This window comes from Manis javanica, chromosome 11 (genome assembly GCF_040802235.1).
Source record: "Manis javanica isolate MJ-LG chromosome 11, MJ_LKY, whole genome shotgun sequence".
NCBI classification, from domain to species: domain Eukaryota; kingdom Metazoa; phylum Chordata; class Mammalia; order Pholidota; family Manidae; genus Manis; species Manis javanica.
In genome coordinates, this window is record NC_133166.1 from 53,600,961 (window position 1) to 53,623,973 (window position 23,013).

At 34.3% G+C, this 23,013-nt stretch overlaps 1 protein-coding gene across 1 annotated transcript in view; it reads right to left on the minus strand.

Annotated features, from left to right (window-relative positions):
- Positions 1–1,034: 1,034 nt before the first annotated feature.
- FBXO3 (F-box protein 3) overlaps positions 1,035–23,013 on the minus strand; it is a 30,273-nt gene continuing 8,294 nt past the window's right edge. The window contains exons 4-11 of the mRNA XM_037019727.2: positions 17,548–17,662; positions 15,613–15,817; positions 14,455–14,500; positions 11,661–11,745; positions 10,715–10,837; positions 9,189–9,304; positions 7,062–7,252; positions 1,035–2,153 (exon numbers count right to left, since the gene is read on the minus strand). Coding sequence (XP_036875622.1) covers positions 1,977–2,153; positions 7,062–7,252; positions 9,189–9,304; positions 10,715–10,837; positions 11,661–11,745; positions 14,455–14,500; positions 15,613–15,817; positions 17,548–17,662 — 1,058 coding nt within the window. The 3' untranslated portion in view covers positions 1,035–1,976. The remainder of the gene's footprint in view (positions 2,154–7,061; positions 7,253–9,188; positions 9,305–10,714; positions 10,838–11,660; positions 11,746–14,454; positions 14,501–15,612; positions 15,818–17,547; positions 17,663–23,013) is intronic.

Genomic DNA, 23,013 nt, shown 5'->3' on the forward strand with positions numbered 1-23,013 from the left:
AAAACAACTGCAGCTGCCATCTTACAAACATGAGGTGACCTTTTAAGATTAAAGTCTTGTGCTAAGGATGGTAGAACAGAAAGATGGAAGGAATCTTGAATGACATCATTGGACCACCAAAGCAGCCCTAAACTAGTTACCTCTGACTTTTCACAGGAGAAAAGTAATCCCTTAGCTACTTAAGCTGCAAGTCTCATTATTTAGTTACCTATCTCACCCTGGTACATCTTTAGACAAATAAGTAAAAGATAGGTGATGTTCTGAAGGGACTTCGGAGCCAGAAATGATCTTAGCTCCACCAAAGGCATAGCCTTGACTGTTAGATCACTTTTATGTGTGAATACACATTGTTGTGAAAGAAATAAAAACACTTGAGCTTATTATCAACTATTCAGTCACACTTTAGTATGAACTAGAAGTCATTCATTCAACATACTAAGAGTGTGAATATTGACGAGAGGATAATTAAGCCTGATGCTTCTGAGGAGTAAGGATTGGATGAGGTTGCAGGGGTGATCTGGGGCACCATGAGTATTCTGGGAACTGAGAGAGAAGAGGTCATGAAGGAAAGAAAAGTTGCAAAGAATGGCAAGGGATCCTGGGACCAGCGTTAACTTCCAACATCACTTCTAAATTATTGCTTTACTGGGAAAGTTTGTTTTTTAAAAAATCTGTGGGCTGATTTTTTTAAAAAAGGAGAGATAGCCATACTGGAAGGATTTGATTGCCTAAAAATACTCTATTAAAAAACTAGCAGGAAAACTACTTATTCCACTTCAGAACATTTTGACAAGTGCCAATATGGAAAGGTAAGTTTGCCCAACCTTGTATATACCTCCTTCTTCCTACAGGTTTCCCTACAAAAGAACTGTTCTTGGGGAAAAGGGAAGGGGGAGCACAAGTCAGGGTACAAAGTCAGGAAATAATTGAATCAGCCTCTGGCAACAGGCCACTGAGTTTCGAGCTCATCTTCCATCTTCAGAGCAAAGGCTTATTTATATTTGTTTATGGAAAATAGGCAACAACACAAAATACAGGATTGGAACCAAAATTTGTTTGTAAAATGTGAGTTTTTGACACTGGAGGATTTCATTCCAAACTCTCAATTATATAATTACAAAAAAAATCCATGTTTCAGGAAACATAATCTTAACATAAAATTTATGTCACTTAATCACAAAGTCAGACAGTCAAGTGTATAAAGGAGACACAAAACAGAAGCAGTATTTACAAATTTAGACTACATGAGACATGGTGAAGAATCTTGTTAATAAACATGATACATATTTTCACATACTACATTTCAAAAATGATGCATCTATGAATATGATAAAGATCATAGTTGAAGACTTTAAATTAAATTCAAAGTAATGTTGAAGATTTTAAATTAAATTCAAGGTTGGTAGAGCTGAAGGCTAAATATGCAAGGTCAAGGTCATAGTGATAAAATTCAAGGATAGATTGTCTAAGAAAGGACAAACAACTAGCATTCAAGCTATTTAGTCAATTCCCTGTGAGTACAAAATATATAGGAATCACCAAATGGATCAGCCTTAATAAATTCTGTTTATTTCTAAGTAACTGACAACTGCAAGGAATCTTTTCACAGAATCATTCAGTCAGTTTCTTTCTATCCTTTAAATCCTCATTCAAAACAATTCCCTCCCATTTCCATGTTTTATAAGTATAAAATATTTCAAAACAAAGAAACATCTGTTCCTTAATTAGAGAACAATTCCCCTCATTGACTTCTAGAAGAGAAAAAAGATTGCCATTTCCTCCTCTACCTCTAAAACGCGAAGCAAACCAAAACAATCCAGTTCCTAATAGAGGGTTACCTAGAAGTCAGAACCCATATAACAATACTTCATGCTAGTTTTCCTGCTATATATTGGGAACAATTTAGTTATTTACATGACTGAGAAATCTATTTAACAGACTGGATTTATCCCAGTGCTTCTATCAGCAGAGGCTCGCTAAAAAAGGCGAGAGCACCGGCGTCTGCGAATGGGAACATCAAAGACCCTCCTCCGTCTCTCCTCCTCCTCATCTTCATCAGATTCGTCCATATCTGCTGAATCGTCATCATCATCTTCCTCCTCCTCCTCTTCTTCCTCCTCTTCCATCTCTTCATATTCATCAGGACCCATTTCCTTGAAAGAGAAAACAATCTTTTGATAAGAACCTCTATCAATTTTTTATATGTATTTAATGCAAATTCTAATTTATCTAGAATCTAACCGAATTTTTACAGACTTTAAGAGTATATTTTCATAATGCACATACTGATCAAGATTCTAGAGTGTATATTTTTTCATGTTTAAAAATGTTTAATGTGGTTTTAATGGTAAATATATTTAATACAGTACTATTTTTTACATGGTACTTGAGAATTCATACAAGGTGGCAAACAGACCAGTCCTAGCAACCCAAGATCAACTTTTACTGAATTTATCATATTACTATATTAAGTAAGAATTCTTTACTAATCTATATGCTTACAGAAAAAGGATGTGAAATTGCTAATACCTTATTAATAAGATATAACCTCTACTGGTAACTTTTCCGTGCTGTCAACAAGAGGTCCGTATTAGACTTCTATTGAGATCCCACTGTAAAGACACATCATTTCCATCCAACCACCACTGGTAGCCCCTACTTTTAAACTTGTTGAAGGCTCTCAGAGTAGGGCAGTAGTGATGCTGAACAAGCAGTATCTGAACACATCTCTTGGGAACTTCAATTCTGTGTAAGCAGTGTCTCTGATCAAGTCTTGAGTTACTCTACAGTCAATTTTCTCTTTCATGTATTTGAAGACTCAATGAAAGGTGTAGCCACATAAAGTTCTGAACAGCAAGGACCTAATTGGCAGTGTGGGAAGTATTCAGAAACATGCGATATGATGTCAGCAGAAGAGCTTGCACTGAGGCTTTCATGGCATTACAAATCCAGCACCCCCAGCCCCTCTTGGCCTCATCTCTAGCTACCCTGCCCTGTCCACTGCACTGCACTACACTGCCTTCCTTGCAGTCCTTCACACGTACCAGGCAAACCAGTGCTTCAAGACCTCTGCACTTGCTGTTTTGAACACCCTTCTCCCACATACCCACCTAGGTCCCTCTACTCCTTCCATGTCTCCACTCAAAGGCACGGAGGCCTTCCCTGACACATCTCTGTATTAGGACAACTCACAGGACGCTCCTTAACCCCTTTACTCTGATTTTCTCCAGAGCACTTATTTCTACTTGACATAAATACATAGTGTTTGTCTGCTACACTTTGTTTCTTTCAACTAGAATATAAATTACAAGACAGAGATTTTCTTTTTCCCCAATTTTCTTCTTTTTAAAAATTTTTTTATTGAGGTATAATTGACATACATTATAATAATTTCATGTGTACAACAGAATGATTCAATATTTGTATATATTACAAATTGATCACCACAGTAAGTCTAGTTAACATCCGTCAGTATACAGTTACAGAATGTTTTTTTCTTGTGAATATTTACTATCTTAGCAACTTTCAAATATGTAATACAGTATTATTAACTATAGTCACCATGCTGTACATTACATCCCAGAAGGCAGATATTTTGATTGTATTGTTCACTGCATTATTCCCGGCACCTAGCAGGTACTCAATAAATATTGATTGAGCAAGCAAATTAATTAATATAGGAGAAAGGAATTATCCTTTAAGATTTGTCAAAGGAACTGTCACTTAAGGTTTATTATAACACTAACAACAATAATAATCAGCAAAAATATACATAAGTATGACATAAGATCCAATATTTTTATCTTTTGATTTTTTTTTCATGTAGGTAATGAAGACTTCAACATTCAGTAGAAGATCAAAAGGGGGAGAGGAGGGAGGTTAGGAAATTCTAAAGCATTAAATCCAGGTAGTGTAATTATTAATTATCTTAATGAAGAAGAAAACAGAAAAAGTGTTAAAGAAATCACTGTTGTTAAGGAGGGAAATTACTGATGATGTCTGACAGAAGTGTACATATGCAAACAGCAGATGGGAAGAGGAACATGCAGGTAAGAATGGAAATCAGTGAGCAGCAGGAGCGTCTAACGTATCCAGAACAAACCACCTCAACCAAGAAAAGGCAGAAGACCAACCAAAAATATATTTATAGTGGCATTCGAAGTATACAGCAAAAGGAAAAGTACTTGGTTAGAGGACAAGAAAGGAAAACAATTCAAATTCCCTATCAAGAAAACTAATATTTAAACAGGAAAGATACAATACAAATACAACATAATACAAATACAGTCCCCCTGCCTCTGCAGTGTTGATTAGAAGTAAGTCCAGAATTCCTATTTCTTTTTATTGATTTCTTATCCTTGAGAGACAGAAAATGTTTTCCACAAGGTAGGTCAAGATTTTATATGCTTATTTGTGGTTGGGAGGAATTAAAACTCTAAATAAGTAAGAACATAGTTAAGAGAGGGTGAACAGGTAATGAGTTTATTATAATTTAAAATGATAAATTTAAAAAATTTAAACTTTAAAAAAGGAGTAAGTAAATATTATAAAACTTCTCAGTTTTCATTTCTAACATGAAATAGTGATAAAATCCACATAAGCAATAGTTCTTCAGAGTCCTCAATAACTTTTGACAGCTTAAGTGGGGCAGGAGACCAAAAAGTTTGAGATCTACTGTTCTTAAGAAAAGGCTACTTTATATCTACCCTAATAAACCATTTAAAACAAGCCTCAACAGGATCAAGCAGACCCAACAGTAACTTAACTGCCTGCCCAAAGAAACCTCAACATTCTTTACAAATTAGTTCAGGAATATTAGCAACTTTAGGACAAGGAATATTATCAGAGACAGACATTTCATAACAATAAAAGAAGTACTTCATTAAAAAGATATAACAATTCTAAACATGTCCACATATAATTACAGAGCTTCAAAATACATGAAGCAAATCTGACAGAATTAAAGAGTAATAGACAAAACCATAATTACAGCTGGAAATTTCAACAATCACCTCTCAGAAAACAAAGACAAAAAAAGAAAATATATAGAAGACTTGAAAAATAGTTGACCAATTTGACCTGTCAGTTACAGAACAACATTCCCCCAAATAGTAGAATATACATTCTTTTCAAATACACAAGGATTACTTACCAAGCTAGACCACAATTCTGGGCCATAAAACATTTTAAAAGGATTTAGATTATACACAGCAAGTTGTCTAACCATAAAATTAGAAATCAATAACCAAAAGTTAACTGGAAAATCTCCAAGTGTTTGGAAATTCACATATTTCTAGAAAAGTCATAGATCAAAATTAAATTACAAGGGAAATCTGATGTTTCGAATTAAACATTAATGAGAGATAACATCAAAATTTGTGAAATGCAGCTAAGGGAGTGCTTAGAGAAGTCTAAAACTAATAATCTAACTTCTACCTTTAGAAGCTTGGAATAAAAGCAAATTAAACCCAAAATAAGTAAGAGAGAAATAAAGATAACTGCAGAAATCAATGAAATAGAAAATGAGCAAACAATAGAGAAAATTAGCAAAACCAAAAGTTGTTCCCTTAAATGATAAAAGCGCACCCCCTAGCTAAACCGATTAACAAAAGGGAAAATACAAATTACCAATATTAAGAACAAAAGACATGACTATGGCTCTTACAGCCATTAAAAGGATATCCAGGAAATATTGTAAATAACTTTCATAACAATAAACTCAACATTTAGACAAAATGGACAAATTCCTTGAAAGACACAAATTACCAAAAGTGAAACAAGAAGACATAGAAAATATGAATATTAAAGAAATTAAATTCATATTTTAAAACTTTTCCACAAAGAGAACTCCAGAAGACTTTACTGAACTATTACAGAAGTAACAAATTCCAAGTACTAGAAATATACAATAGAAAGCATTTCTCCACTAGGAGGGAAGCTAAACTTCACTTCCAAACCCAGACATACCAGAAGTATATTGGCTTATCTCATCATCACCCTCCTAGTTCCGAACTGGAGTTGGGAATGTGTTAGCTCTGGCTAGGTTAACGTCACATCCATCTTCCCAGAGTTATTTCAGACCTACCCATCAGGGTCACCCGAGGAGCCAGAGAGCACTTTCTGAAGAACACCTACAACTCAATTACATTCTAGGTATACAATTTTCACACATTAATCCTGTTGTATAACTGGAACTTCATAATTCTATTTAATCATTTTACAGTCCATAAGACTGGGGTACTGTTACACCTGTCATAATGTAACCCTAAAAATGAGATTTTAAACATATGCCTAGTTGACTTAGGAAATGATCCCTAAGAGAGACTATTGAAAATACAAGTCCATTCATTAAACCCTCTTTGTAATGGTGGCTATAGGATATTTCCATTAATTTACAAAATTGGGAGTTTTAGCAAAAACACTAAGAAATTGTCTTCCCAGTCTTGATGAAATAAAGCCTGTTCTAACTGGTCTAATGTGGTGTTTCTCATTAGGCCACAGAACTGTTTTTGGAAACAGTGGGAAAGAGGCTGAACCTTAAAAACCAATAACAACTTTATATGATACTATGTGGTGTATTCATGTCATTATAATGCATTTGTCCAAACCTATAGAATGTACAACACCAAGAGTGACCCCTAATGTAAACCATGGACTCTGGGTGATTTTGATGTGCTAATATAGGTTCATCAACTGTAACAAAGGTATCACTCTAGTGGTAGATACTGATAATGGGAAAGTCTATGCATGTGTTGGGGCAGGAGGTATTTGGGAAATTTTTATACCTTCTACTCAATTTTCTGGGAATCTAAAATTGCTAATAAAAAAAGTGATGTCTACTAAAAACAAACAAAAGATAATAGTAGAGTTACTTTGATTCAATCGTGTGGAGTCCACCTCCCCCAACATATTCATGTGGTCCCCTATGATCCTTCCTCAGGATCTCTAGGGTTCTCTGGAACACCATTTATAAACCATTTGTCTGGATAATCAATAACGTCCCTCTGGGAGTTAATTCTACAGAGTCATGTATATCAGCCCCAGAGGAAAATTTAACTCACCAATCGGGCTATAGACACCCTGAATGTTGGACATGCCATATGGAATCGGGGAATGGCGACATTAAAGATCTTGTCTTTAAAGTAAAGAAAATGGAAGGTATAATATCCTTCCATATATCCTGATGTTGTGGAAAATGTAGTACAACTTGTATATTCATATACCCGACCTGGGCTGATGATTGGAAATTCACCTGCAGAGAAAACAGTAACAATAAACCAAAGTATAAAATTTAGTTATTCCGTACAGCAAATAAGAGGTGTCCTTTTTACTCCTAGGAATTTATCCAAAGAATAAAAGTTCTCAGATTCAAAAAGACATATGCACCCCTATGTTTATTGCAGCACTATTTACAAAAGCCAAGATATGGAAGTAACCTAAGTGTCCATCAGTAGATGAATGGATAAAGAAGAGGTGGTACATATACACAATGGAATACTATTCAGCCATAAGAAAGAAAGAAATCCTACCATTTGCAACAACATGGATGGAGCTGGAGGATATTATGCTCAGTGAAATAAGCCAGGCAGGGAAAGACAAGTACCACATGATTTCCCTCATTTATGGAGCATAACAATGAAGCAAAACTGAAGGAACAAAACTGCAGGAGACTCATGGACTCCAAGAAGGGACTAGCGGTTACCAAAGGGAACGGGTGGGGGATGGCAGGTGGGTAGGGAGGGAGAAGGGGATTGAGGGGTATTATGACTGGTACACATGGTGTCGGGGGGATCATGGGGAAGACAGTGTAGCACATAGAAGGCAAACAGTGACTCTGTGGCATCTTACTCACTGATGGACAGTGACTGCAATGGGGTATGAGGGGGGATTCGATAATATGGGTAAATGTAGTAACCACATTGTTTTTTCATGTAAAACCTTCATAAGAGTGTATATCAATAATACCTTAATAATTAAAAAAAAGATGTGTCCTTTTTTTTGTGGGATTATGTAAACTATCTTAAAATAAATGCACAGCTAGAAAAAGATCTAAAAGGAAGCATAAAAAATGTTAACAGTGATGGTATTATAAGTATTCAATTTATTGAATTTTTTTTTTTTTTTGGTATTCCCCTAATCCTCTATAGTGAGGCAGAGGGAGGGAGAATATCTAGATAAAACAAAACAGGAATATTTTCTTTTTCAAAATGCTTTGCTATATTGAAGACACCATCTTTAAGATATGAATAATAAAAGTGTCACAGACACTAGTTCAGACAAAGCTAAGGGTAATCTAAGTGTTTTAAAGTTGGAAGAGACTAAAACGTAAAATTCTGAAGACAGATACTAAACACTTAGCCAGACAAAATGGTAGCCACAAGAGAGAGAGGTCTGTCCAATGGAACAATGGATCAAATAGAAAAATAATTAGTTTTAATAAAATTCTTTAGCATTAGGTCCTCAAATATATTCAGGAAACATTCCTTAAATAAATATATAAAACATGAATCTATTTGTGGCAGTAGATTTAACTTTAAACTGAATTCTGAATATGCTTATTAGAACTGATAACAGAAGTACATAGCTTAAACACAGTACTGTTATTTTCCTGAAGCACAAAAAGAAAAACTGAAGAATCTGGGGGTTCAGAAACTTAAGATAATTGTAATTTTTAAAAAACCTGAATGTCAATGGTAATCTGAGCTAAAGGTAACTGAAATCCACAAATAAAAATCTGTGCTATTAACATTTCCACCTAAATATCAAAATATGACCAATAGAAATTTATTTTCTGCCCTTTGTAACCCTATAGAATATGATAATGAATAATTATCTGGCAAAAAAAAAATACTTAACTTAAGAAGGAAAAAAAAGGAACCCAGGAGATACACAGAATGGAAAATACCCCCTGAAAACTTTGAGTTTGCTCTAACTTTAGAAAAGTTCATGTTTAAGGTACTAAACTGATATAATAATGGCCTTTACAGCACATGATATTAGGAAGCAAAGTATTACTGTTAGAAAAAGCCCAGAACCTATGGTATCTTTCACACTGTAAAGACAGCTGTTAAAAGATACAGTCTTATCTGCTAAGTACATCATGCATTTCTAAGGTGTATGTCACATATATGCTCTCCAAAATGTCCTAGAGGCAACTGACGTATAAAACCAAATTTCTGGTTACATACCAACTACTCCAGGTCCTTGAACCTCTTCGACATCCCCTTTAGCATTTGTTATTCTCCAGTAGCGACTGTCCAACTGACAAGCCTTCTCAGGAAGTGCATCCTTTGACATTTCAATCCTGGATAAGGGAATGGGGTAGCAGAGACACAGATCTGGTCTGGTTTTGTTTCTTTTGCTTCAGAGCTACAATTTTCTGACTTTAAGACTTTTGACTTTAAATGAAAGGAATTTCCAAAGGAAATTAAGAAACCCAACACAGAGTCTGTGATAACCATCTATTTCTGTTAAGTTCTCAAAGATTAGCTTGATTCCACCATCAAAATGCTTTCTGTCAATTTAGTTAACTGACTTTCAGTAAGGCTCAACAATAGAAAACAACATAAAAACTTACCAACCCAATGGTGGCAACAATCTTTTGGGGTCAAATAAGATCAGTGTGGGAAATGCTTTCTAGAATACAGTGCAATGAAAAACTTTGTTCTAAAAAAATGATATTCTTTTTTCACTCTAAGGCTATGCAACCTGTCTCCCTCTCTTCCATTAAATTCTAGAGAGCTCAAAGCAAAATATCATTAGTCAGTTACTGGCATTACACACCTTGACTCTTTTTCCCAATACTATTATTTACTCCCACTTCTCTAGAAATCTGCTAGAGATATAATTTTCATTTTGAGTACCCTATAAGCATGTGTAATGTTGTTATATTAAGCATGTCTCAATACTGTGCAGGTTCTGAACCAAACAATTAAAACAAACATCTGTACATCTATATACTGGATATGTCAAAGGCTGCACATAATATCAAATCCTAGGGTGCATCCTGGTAAGCATACATTACTAAAATATCTCTAGTATGTATATATGCATGTACACATTTTAAATATAAGTATATATAAGACATATCACAACATTTATAAGAATACACATAAAAGCAACGTATCCATTATCCCTTACAACTGTAAGTGGCCTTTATGTCATAGCACAGAGTAATTCTAATTAAAGTGAATTTATTATGTTTTTTACTAAACCAAATCCAATCCTAACACCATATCTGATACACAGGTAGCACTCCGTAAATATTTATTAGGCTTTTTTATTTTTTTTATTTAACTGAATAATATTCAACTGAATATTTAACTGAATATAGACAGGCCAGATGAAAATTTAAACGCATGGTTTTTACCTTGGGCAATTTCACAGCTTCTAGAATGGATTATAACTCTTAATAGTGAGCTTTCATAATGATTACAGCCTAGCATCCACCTTGCAAAGTACCTGGCATAATACTTCAAGCAATATATTTGCAAGAAATACTCGAATAACATAGAGGTTAATGTACACTCAAGGTATTTTACAAACACTATACTATAGATAACTTTAATATAATAACTTGTTATCCACCTTCCTCCACACTTCAGCAAGAAGCTGCCTTTCAAAATGTTTTATGTATCTTATCAAATGAGGCAATAACAACAACACATCCCTAAGACAGATCAAAATAAAAGGCAACCCCATTTACAATTCTCACCTGATTCGGTATGTGAAGAAATAGTGGGGTGGATGTACAGAGCTAAGTTCTGGCAGAAACGATGTGGAAACTGAAACTGTAATATCTCCAGTTGTTGCTACACACTCTGGATCATGAACATACCTGGGTAATTTTAAAAAATTGAACATTTTTTAATCAACTAACTTCAAGTCTGTAAGATAAAAGGTTTAAAGATACAATGTAAAATAGCTTTTATACTTTATTTTATGATCAAAATTTAAATCATATTTGGGACCTTAAAAGTATAAAGTATATAAAAACCTAGGAAGCTCAGAAGAAAACTAGAAATTACAAACTAGAAAACCCTGAAGACTCTGGATCAGGAATAAGAGTAGTCCAGGTTCAATGATCAGTGGTTCAAATAATGATTCCAAAACTAATTTGGAAACTAAAAAGAACCCCTCTCAGTTTTCAGAGTTAAGAAACTTTTGGGACATCTGAAAACCCAACTATACCTAGTAACAGTGGCTCTGACAATAAAATGTGTTCATGTTATTCTAGAAGCCTCTCATGTACAACTAATCTATTATTTCTGCCAGCCAGGCTTCTGTGAACCAGTATTACCTCTAATACTATCTTTAATACCTGTATGTTCCCTTTAGAGATAGTACATAGTATTTGCCAGGAGTTAAGAGTTAGGGACTTGCTATTCATAATACATCTATTAATTAGCAAAAAATTTTTTTTCAAAAAGAAACTATACTATAAGCCACAGCTTCTAAATCAAAATCAATTCTTTTCTTGATTCCTCAAGGTTAAGAAAAATACTGGCTGTTCAAATGGCTATAAAGTGAGAATAAAATAGTGAGATTTAAGATGAGAGGTTTTGTTATTAACCTTCTTGGAAACTGCATCTCATAAGCTGTAACTAATGGTTATTTCCTGATTCATAATCGTTTCAATCCGAAAGTCCCAAGTGAAATACCTGAAAATTTGGTCTCTGATGATAGGAAAGCCGCCTGACACAACATTGTTGACATAAGAAGTAAACCAGTCAGTAAAAGTAGCACCTGTAAACCCAGGAAGGGGACAGGGAGGTGGGGGTTGCGGGGAGAAAGTACAGATAGTTTTTGTTAAATCTATACAGGAAATAATGAAACAATTATTTGCTCTATGCATAAGATAATGAGGCCCAAACTAGAAACATTTATAGATGTAATTTTACTAGTCCTTTATCAGGTCAATTTTTATTCTCAGTTTTATCCACCTTATTCCCAACTTCCTTGCTAGAGAATCCTCCAACTACCTTTAAACCACTTTTTTACATTTACAATTAAATAACATTTTTAAACTTTATTTTGTTCTGGTTCAAGAACAAATGGGATACAGCTATGTCTGGGAAGAAACTACAGGAAAAATATCAGTGCCTACTCAGGTGATCGAGGTACATCCCTGGTCTGGGTACATCCTGACTCATGCACACAGTTCTGGCAGAAGCCAGGCTCAGCTGGGACATCTAACAAGGATGGCACTGCAGAGTGCTGGGGATCAGGCCAATCTGAACCTAGTCTAGTTGTACCACTACAGATTCAAATGCATAGTGGTCCTCCATAGTCTCAGGAACCAGCTCAAAGTCCAGCCCAAATCATACATCTGTGATCTTGCGGTTGGATCAATCACAAGTATTTACATGAATTAGGTTTGCCCTTCTAGGTAATATACATAACTTTCTCAGACCCCCATTATCTATTGTTAACACATCTCAGTGCCTAGCACACTTTAAGTCCCTTAAACAATGTTACTCAATGAATTTCTTTGTAATCTTGTTTCTATTAACTGATTTTCTGTACTTTGCCATGCTGAGTGTCAGATGCTAAACTTAAATAGTATTTACTTATTATTCCATTAAGGGAATGAGAAAAACAATTTAAGCTTGGATCTGAGGGTATATAGCTTAAAAAGTTTAAAGGTATTAACTGAGATAAGGTAAATTACAATAATTGGTTCTTTCCTCAATGTTTAATGGCCTATTCTGATCCTTTATTTATTAAATGCTATTGTATTCAAATGATCACAGTCATCTACCTGCTTTGAGCAAGAAATTAAGGAGCCACATGAATAATGTCATTAAAATTCACATAAGGCATAATTTTACATTTTTAGAACAAGTAATTTCACTGTAAAGTTTAAAAAATCATTTTGGTACATTTCATGTGATAAAAATGTTGTATAAGAAAAAATAAATCTATTATGATTTACATACAAAAGAAATAGCATGGTGTATTTTCATGTACCTTAGTTTGTTATTATACCAAAATATGTTCTTTAAAATGAGGACAGAATTTTCTATGTAGCCTAAACTTACCTACCTGGACACAGATTTCAGTTTTCTTAAGTATCTATTAATAATAATGCACTGAACACCAAAAGGTTTCATGTCGTGTTTTACCAAAAATTCAAATAAAAGTCAAATTTAGTTGAATCAAGATGTAATTTATATGTTCTAAAGGCAGTTTCTTGAAGTTTCCTTTGTAGAATGGGAATTTATGAAGACAGCATAAAGGAGGCCATTTTCTCATGTTTCCTCCCAGCACTAACTTCCCACCTCATCCCTTCTCAGTGCAACTCAAATCTTTTGCTCTGCTCTCTCATTCTGGGAGAAATCCTAGATACCAGAATAATATCAGACCACTGTACTCTGCTATAGTGGTGAGGTCTTACACACCATGCCAGACCAGCACCAAAATAAGAGTAAGAAACTCACAGAGCCTAGCCTAGCTGACTCTGTGAGCTCAGGCAGCCTTTAGTTTATAAATCAAGTAGCACCACTGGACTAGAGCCAGGATGCTCAACTCTCAAAAGTACGTGCTGCACAAAGATGCCAAAGAGAACAACGAGCAGGGTCATGACTCCTGGAGGGTGCTTAACTTAGAAACACATGAATCAGGGTGAGCTGAAACCTGGAGGCTAAGTTTAAAAGCTTTTTATAACTTATTATGCAGGAGTGAGAGATTCTTGATATTGTGAAGTAAGCCACAACCCTGGAATATGCCACATTATGGAACAAATGGAAACTTATACTTTGTTCAAGGCTCCAATTAAAACATATAACTAAATTACAGATGCCTCAGCCCGCAAGTCCCCTTTACTATTAATATATGGGGATATCTAATATGTGCCAGAAATCCCTTTAAAAAGCAGAATGGATAGCCAGGAAGCTTCTCATAAGTGAGCAAAATTAAGCAAAACAAGACTGGATGAACAGCAAAGGGGTGAGCTGCACTTGCACCAAATTGAGTTGCTTTCAAAATCCTAGGAGAAATATCTTTTTAAGGCCAAGAAACACAAGTGGTGCAAAGGAAGACCAGTTTATACTGGTCTCTGAAGACTACTATTTTGAGGTCTCTAGTGTGACTTATCAATACTTATAGAATTGGTACCAAAAAAGAAAAAGTAAAAAGTTATTTTATATATTTTTATCTTTGATTTTTTTAGCTAATATGATTGATAGAAATTGCTTGTGTAAGGGAACTATATACATACTCATAGCAATTCCATACATTTCACTGTTCTAGAGCAGAGTTCTAAGAGCTCAAGATTGTACTTTTTTTCCAAATAGAAACCAAATTCAAGCCTAGATACAGTACTTTATAAACCAGCAAGCCTTAAGAAATACAAGTATAAAATTGTCATCTCATCTAGTAACTACAAAGTTTTTACCAGCTTAATTTTTTTGACCAGGAGGTAGAAGGGAAAAAGGAAGACTTTTTTTCTCCTACCTATGATAAACATGTCAATAGCAGCTGGATTCCGAGCCATCTGGTCCTAGGTGAGAAAAAGAGGATTATAACTGAGAAAAATACCTTTACTTAATTTATCTTTGTTCATTTTCTGTATCCTTCCCTGAGACAAAGCAAAACAGACAAAAATAACATAGGTGCTCTAACCAACACTGGAGACATTCCTCACACTTTTCAGTTCCTGCTCTTATGATTTCTATATTTAGAATCTTTCTATAAAGTCTTTAGAAGAGTGCCAGGCACTCCTCGATAGCAGGTAAAGTGCCTATATACTGCTATTACTGTTACAATGAATTAGAAAGTTTTCCTTCAAGAAAACAATTAGGATGTTAAAGTAAGAAGATATATAGTCTATTATCCTAGAAGAAAGGGTTTTGGATTCAGAGTCAAGAGACTTTAACAATTCTAGGCTGGTTACTTCTTTTGGTCAATGGAGAGACAAAGCCAGCAGTCTACAGCTTTACCAAGGTATCAATCAGAAATGAGGTAAAAGATTGAAAATGCTTAGAAAAAAATTAAAAGCTATGAAAGGTCTTTAAATATTTTTATATGTTATATGGAGTCACATGTCATGGATAACTGAAAAATACTTTCTATAGTAAATCTCTCTTTTAGAAGTTCATACCTAGGCAGAAGCTCCGCAACTGAGTAACTGTAAAGAACTGAAGAAATAATACCATATTTTCTGATAACATTAAAATTGTAACAAAAGCCTCCTAAAAGGATCTGCATTCTTCCACAACTCAAATACCTACAGAAGAGTTTTGAAAGTATTACTGCACTCAGAACTTGACACAAGTAAGTTCAAAAGCTAAGTTTTTTTAGTTAGAAATGTGTATTATAATCATTTCAACCAAAAATTTCATTAGTTTTCCTCAGACTTAAAATGTGTTAACACAAATTACAGCCCCCCTATATGTACAACAGCAAACATTTGACCATTGGTAAAATTTTCTTTTGGCACCCTATGCCATCAGGTCAGAACATTAGCCCTCCAGTTAGGTTAAGTCTATAGTTAAATTGCATAATGAATAATTGCATATATTCATTCTACAACCCTGAAAATTCCTAATACATACATTCCTATACTCATCAGAACAGATTTTAAAGCTGCACTTACACACACTTCCTACTTACCGGACACTGGTAGAAAACTTCGTTTTTGTTTCGGCCTTCTGCAGCTTCCACTGCTATGTACTGACTCAAGCCAGTATGTATGCAAAAAGTTAAAGGGAGACAGTACTTCAGTCCCTGTCTCTGCTGGAAGCCTCCTGCAGCTGTATCAACGTCTAACAAATCCTCAGAACGATAGTGATTAGACAGTGCCATGCTTCCCAACAACCTGAGAATACAGACTCAAAAATTTAAATCAATTGCAGTGCTAAACAAACAGCTGTGTTTCATCTTTTTGATACATAATAATTTCATACTGACAACTTTATAAGAGTTTTAACATGCCAATGCTAAAGCAGGAATACCCCAAATGCTATAATTTCTATATGTTAAATTCAAACTCAAGACTGGTAAGATTCTGATTTAAATTAAAAGCCTGTCTAAAATGTCTGAATATCAGCCTTTTTAAAAGAAAAAATTTCTATTATTTTCAAGAATCTTGCCATGATATACTGATTTGTTGATGTTTCTGCTACATATGTATGACTAATTTAATGTTTAAAGGGGTACATTCTCTCTGATACCTTTATCTTGATACAATCTTCAGCTTACCCTATGCTTCCAGACATTATAAATGTATCAGCCTAAACCTTGTCCAAATTTTCATAAACTTGGAATGCATGGGGTCTAAATTCGTTTCACTGTATACAAATGAGAACAACACAGGGGTTAGTCTTTGACAAGATTCCTCTTCTAAGTCTCATGGTTTGGGCGATGGGTAGCTAAAAGTCTCTGTATTGAGACTCATGATCTGTTTGTCATATCAATTCTGGGCAACTCTTTTAATAAAGTTCTTTCCTGCTTGCTCTTGAAATATGACAGTTTTTCAATTTGTCAAGTTTCGGTTTGATAGAAAAAGAGACTAGAAAAAAACAGCCACTAACTTAGCGTTATCTAGTCCTAACTGCCTTCTATTTGATTTCTGAATACTATCTTAGAATCTCTGTTATGATCACTTCTAAGTTCCCTTTACTCACTCAACCCTGATCTGAATGGTAACAGAGCTTCATGTTATTCTTCATAGAAACACCATGTTCCAATAATAACGATGCAAAGTTCTCCCAAAGTTCTTATTAGCATTTCAATATTAGATTTCTGAACACTATCTTGTTATCTCAGTTATGATCACCTCTAAGATTCCCTTTACTCACTCAATCCTGATCTTAATGGTTAACAGAGCTTCATGTGATTCTTCACAAAGAGATACCATGGTCTAATAACAATGGAAAGTTCTCCCAAAGTTCTTATTAGGATTTTACAAGTGTAAAATGTCTCCGAAATAGCTTAATTTCATAAAAGAACAAAAGGAGTAGACCCATTCAAAGCATAGAGCTTTAAAACTATGAGTGAATTTGACAGCTACTGCATGGTCTTTATTAAAAGGTTCCACAGTGAATACTTCAGTTTTTAGAAGTAAGTTTAAAAATAGGCCATTCAATTATAGACTACACTTCAATAGGATAAATATACTTTCTTTGGTTTAGTATATGTAGCTATGAACAAATTATTGCTTTTCACATGTATGGTACATAGAATTTGATTCAAATTCTCCAAATTGTCTCTCTGAAACAATTTACCTTTAACAGGATAAATACCTCAAGGGTTCTCAACAGTTTTAGTTAAAATATACTCACCCACCCACATCTACTCTATGTCCCATAGCCCCCATCCCCAACCAGACGTTTTATAAGGATGTGCTGATAGAAATGTTGTTTCTATGAGACATATATATTTTGGTAAAATCAGATTCAAGCAATAGATTTTTGTCTTGTGGATTTCTACAAAGAAGAGGGAATTGCCATCTTTAATTTGTTAGGAGTAACTACAAATATAATTTGTTTTTTTAATCTACAAAACAACTTGTACCATGAAAAATAACCAAAATGGAGAATATCTTACCCAGGAACCACTAACTTCTGCCCATTGTGGACACGATAAGAGCATCGATAATCATCAGGGAGCTTGCAACCAATCTGAGCTTCCACAGCATCAAGATCTTCCTCTCGAGCACCCTCTGTAAATACACAAAAAAGTAAATTATGACGACATAATAAGCTTTAAATCCAAGAAGAAATATAATTTATCCAATAGCCAATGAAAAAACCTTAGAGCAAGTAATTTCTGTCCAAAATGTACTGCCGAAATACAGGAAAATGAATTGAAAATTCAGAGAAACATTGCAACTCTTTTGACTGGCTCTGACATTTGAAGTACTAAGCAAGCAAATTCCTCAGTTTCCTCTCAATAGGAAAAATACTAGCACTAAGTAAAATATGGAAAGGTGGGCCCTGGGGAGATCCACAATACTTTTCTCACATTATAGTGCAAACTTTATGACATATCTCATTTTTTAAAATTTAATATACTCACACTTCTCTATTTTTAAAAAACTCTTCATAAGTTGGTTAAACTGATGTTCAAGAGTTCATAACATAGTCTCTTAATGGAAAATATAAGACATAGGTGAAGGTTTATGCTGGTAAGGAGGCCATTAACTTGAATTCAATTTTGTACAAATGTAAGCTTGCAATATATTCTAGTTTTAAAAAGCAGGAAATAATTACAAATACCAAGTGATTTACTTTCAGAGCTGTCCCACCAGATTGTTGGACCAAACCTCTTTCTAAGAACTAGAAAAACTGAACAACAGAAAATGGGTTCAAGGCTCTGGGAAGGTCAAAGACAGTGAGAAGGGTGGGGGTGGGGAGAGAAGGGCTGGCAGAGGGAGTGTCCAGAAGAACAGGGAAACTGAGAGGTTCCCGGCCTTTAGAGTCACCTTGTCTTTGAGGCAACTGCCAGTTCTGAAAGCAAACATTAGGCTGAGAGGCCAAGAGGGTGGAGTAAAGGTTTCAGCAGTAGCGCCACAGAGCTGAATATCTCAAAATTGATGAAAACATTAAACCATAGATTCAAGAAGCACCATAAATCTCATGGAGAATAATTACAAAGAAAATCATATCTAGACACATTACTGGAAAAATGCTGAAAATCAAAGACAGAGAAATCTTAAAAGCAGCCAGACAAGGGGAAAAGTCTGTAATATCACCTTCAAAGGAACAATAAGACTCACAGCTAAATTCTCAACAGGAACAATAGAAGACAGAAGAATGGTGTCTTCAAAGTGCTGACTGGAATTCTATATCCAGTAAATATATACTTCAAAGGTGAAGATGAAATGAATATATTTTAGACAAAAAAAAAACAACTTCAGCAGCAACAATTCCTCACTAAAAAAAAAAAAATACCAAAAGGAATTCTTCAAGCAGAAGAAAAATGCCTCTAAATGGAAGAATGAAGATTTAGGAAGAAATAAAATGAAAAGCAACCAGAAAAGGTAAATATGGAGGTAAACCTAAAATAAAATTGAATATGTAAGATAAAAATGTTTTCAGGGATATAAAATATATTGAAAATTTAAATCATCAAAACCATAATACAATAGGCAGGAGGGAGGTAATTGGAGTTAAGGCATTCTAAGGTTCTTTCATTGTCCCCAAACTGATAATTTCATTAACTATAAAGAAACTAAATAATCTAATTAAAAGGCAGGCTGACAGACCAGATGTAAAAAAGACAAAACACATCACATTTAAGAGGTATGTCTTAAGAATATAGATAGAGAAAACAAAGGTAGACTTAGCTCTACTACAATCACACAAAATAGACTTTAGGGCAAACAGCATGATTAGAGGTAATGGAGGATTTTTTATAATGCATAAAGGTTAAATTCACTATATTGATATTATAATTATAATTTTGTGTACCTAATAACAGCATCAAAACATTTTTTTAAATGGCAGAATTAAAAGGAAAAAAAAGAGCTACAATCATGGAGGATGTATTAGTTTTCTATTGCTGCAGTATTAGCAACTTATTATTATTATTTGTTAATATATTATTATTTATTCATTTGTTATTTCACAGTTTCTGTAGGTCATGACTGAATTGGATCCTCTGCTCAGGTTCAACAAGGCTGAAATCATGGTGTCAACTGGGGCTGCTATCTCATCTAAGGCATGTTACAATTCTAAGCTCACGGGCTGTGGCAGAATTCAGTTTCTTGCAGTTGTAGAACTGAGGCCTTCCTCAGCTACTAGAGACCACCTGCCATTCTCTATCACCTGGCCCTTTCCATAACATGCCAGTTTGCTTACTCAAGGTCAACAGGAGAGATACCTATGCTTTCAGTCTCTGAGTTCTGGAAGGGCCCAGTTCCTTTTAAGGGGTCATCTAGTTAGGTCAGGCCTGCTTAGGATAATTTCCCTTTTGATTAACTCAAATTCATCTAATTTGGGACCTTAATTACTTGTGTAAAGTCCCTTCATCTTTGTCATATACGACCTAATCACAAGACTGAAATCGATTATAGCCATAGTACTGCTCACACTCAAGACAGGCAATTATTATACCAGGCAATTACAGTGGGATGGGAATCTTAGGTGCTATCTTAGAATTCTGCCTACCATAGTGAGAAGCTTTAACATAATCTCTTTCAGTAACTACCAGAAAAGACAGACAAAAAAAAAATCAGTAAGAGTAAGAAAGACTTTAACAAGATTAACAATTTTTGCCTAATTATATATGTAGTATTGACTCCAACAATGGCAGAATATACATTCTTTTCAAGTGTACATGGAACATTTACCAAGACAGATTATATGCTGGACTGCAGAACTAATCATTATAAATTTCAAATAACTGAACTCTATATAGAGTATATTCTCTGACCACAGTGGAATTAAAATGCAAATTAAATTAAAAAGATTACTAAAAAAAAACCCCAAATGTTTGGGTATCAAGCAATACATTTCTACGTAACCCATGGGTCAAAGAAGAAATCAAAGGAAATCAGAAAATATTTTTAACTGCCTGGTAATGAAAACATATTAAACATATTATTTTAAACAACATATTAAAACTTGTGGGATGAAGCTAAAACTATGTTTAGAGTGAAATTAATAGCCCTAAATGTAATTGAAGAAAACAAAAAAGGCTGAAAATTTATGACCTAAGTAGTCATCTCAAGTCAGACAAAAAGCCATTGTAAACTCTGAAGAAATCAGATAAATTAATAAAATAATGAATACAGAGAGGATTGCCAAGGCAAAAGCCAGTTCGTTGAAGAGATTAATAAAATTAACCAGCCCCTACCATAGTAAGATTGATCAAGAATAACAGAGAGAAAGCACAAATAATATCAGAAATGGAAAGGTGAAACAATTATAGATCCAACAAGCATTACAAAGATGATATAAAAAAACTTTACGGCAATTAATTATAAAATGTAGATGAAGTGGACAATTCCCTAGAAAAATACAACTTACTAAAATTGACCTAAGGATAAGTAGAAAATCTGAAGAGTCTGATTATCTCATAAAAAAGTGAAATCTTAATTAAAAACCTTCCCACAATGAAAACTCAAGGATCTTTGGTGCATTCTACTAATCATTTAAGCAAGAAATAAGACCAAGCTTACATAAACTCTTCCAGGGAATAGAAAAAGAGGCAACTTCCCGACTTGTTTTACAAGGTCAGCATCATCTTGATACCAAAACCTGACAAGAACATTGCAAGAAAGGAAAATTACAGGCCAAACTCTCTCATGAACATAGATGTAAAAACCCCGAACAAATACTAGCAAGTCAAATTTATCCAATATATAAAAATAATATATTACAACCAAAGTAAGTTTATTCTAGGAATGCAAAGTTGGTTTAATATTCAGAAAATCAGTCCATGTGATTCAGTAGATCAACAGAATGATGTAGAAAAATTATATGATAACCAAGGCTGGAAAGTCATTTGATAAAAATTCATTTATCTATTTAAGACACAAAAACAAAATCCCTCTTCGCAAACTAGGATAAGAAGGGACAATCTGATAAAAAGTATCCACAAAAAACTACAGCAAACATCATCTTTAAAAACGAGAAATGTTGAAGGCTTTCCTTCTGTGATCAGAGATAAGAATGCTCCCTATCATCATTTCTATCCAACATTGTATTGAAGGCCCTAGCTGGTATAATACAGCAAGAAAAATAAATAAATGACATATAAGGATTGGAAAGCTAGAAATAAAACTGTCAGTATTCTGTATCCTCAGGGAAATGCAAATTAAAACCACCACTACATACACACTTGGAAGTCTAAAGTAAAAAAGAATGACAACATTAAAGTCATTACAGGCCTGTAGGAGTATAAAGTGGTAGAACCAGTTTGGAAAATTAATGGTATCTTTTGAAGTTCCATGTAAGAATCTTTAAACCCAGCAAACTCAATCCTAGATAGAAATATGCTCTATATACATAAGAAATGACTTGCAGCATTATTTGTAATAGCCCAAAACTAGAAATAACTCAAACATCCATCAACAGTAGAATAAATCTATAAATTGTGGTCTACTCCTATAATGGAGTACTATACTGCAACAAAAATGAACTACTGTACAGCTGAATCTCACAAACAAAACAAATAATTCACACAAAATACATGCTTAATCGTGCAATTTTATATAAAATTCAAAAACAGAGAAAGCTACTCAGATGCATTAGCAAACAGGATAATGTTTATCTCCAAGAAAGAGGGAGGGTTCTAGGTACAGATAATTATTCTACTTCCTGACCTGGAAGGTGTTACAATGGGAATGTTCATGCTGTGGTAGTTCAGTTATGAATTACACACTTGTGAAGTGTGAGTTGTATACTTATGAGCTGTGCACATTTCTGTTATATTAGTAACATCATTAGTGATGTGGATAACATTTTCTGATATAATGTAAAAAAAGAAACACTTCATCTCAGTGAAAATCTCTCTAAAAGCCCATTACTCCAGTCTAATCATGAGTAATATTTCAACAAAACCAGTTTCAGAGACATTCTACAAATACTGGCCAGTACTCTTTCAAACTGTCAAGGTCATGAAAGACAAGGGAAGACTGAGAAACTGCCAGACTGGAGGACACTAAGAAGACGTGACAACTAATGTAATTTGGCGTTCTGGATTGGATACAGAAATCAATAAGGACATGAATGGAAAACCTGGCAAAATCTGAATCAAGTCTGAAGTTTAGTTAATAATAATATACCAATGAAGACTTTGGTCTTGACCAATGTCCTATGGGGAGATTGATAAAGGGAAACTGAAACTGGGTGAGGGGTATACAGGAACTCTCTGTACTTTATCTTTGCAACCTTCCTGTAATTACTCCAAAATAAACAGTTTACTAAAAAAATGTTTAGTACAGAAGAAAACAAGTTGAACAGCTGCCTGAACCATAAGTTGGATGAGAAAAGAAACTAGTATTGTTGGACACGTAACATATAACATTAAGAAACCAAGAATTTCTTGAAGAAGAGATAGCTAGAT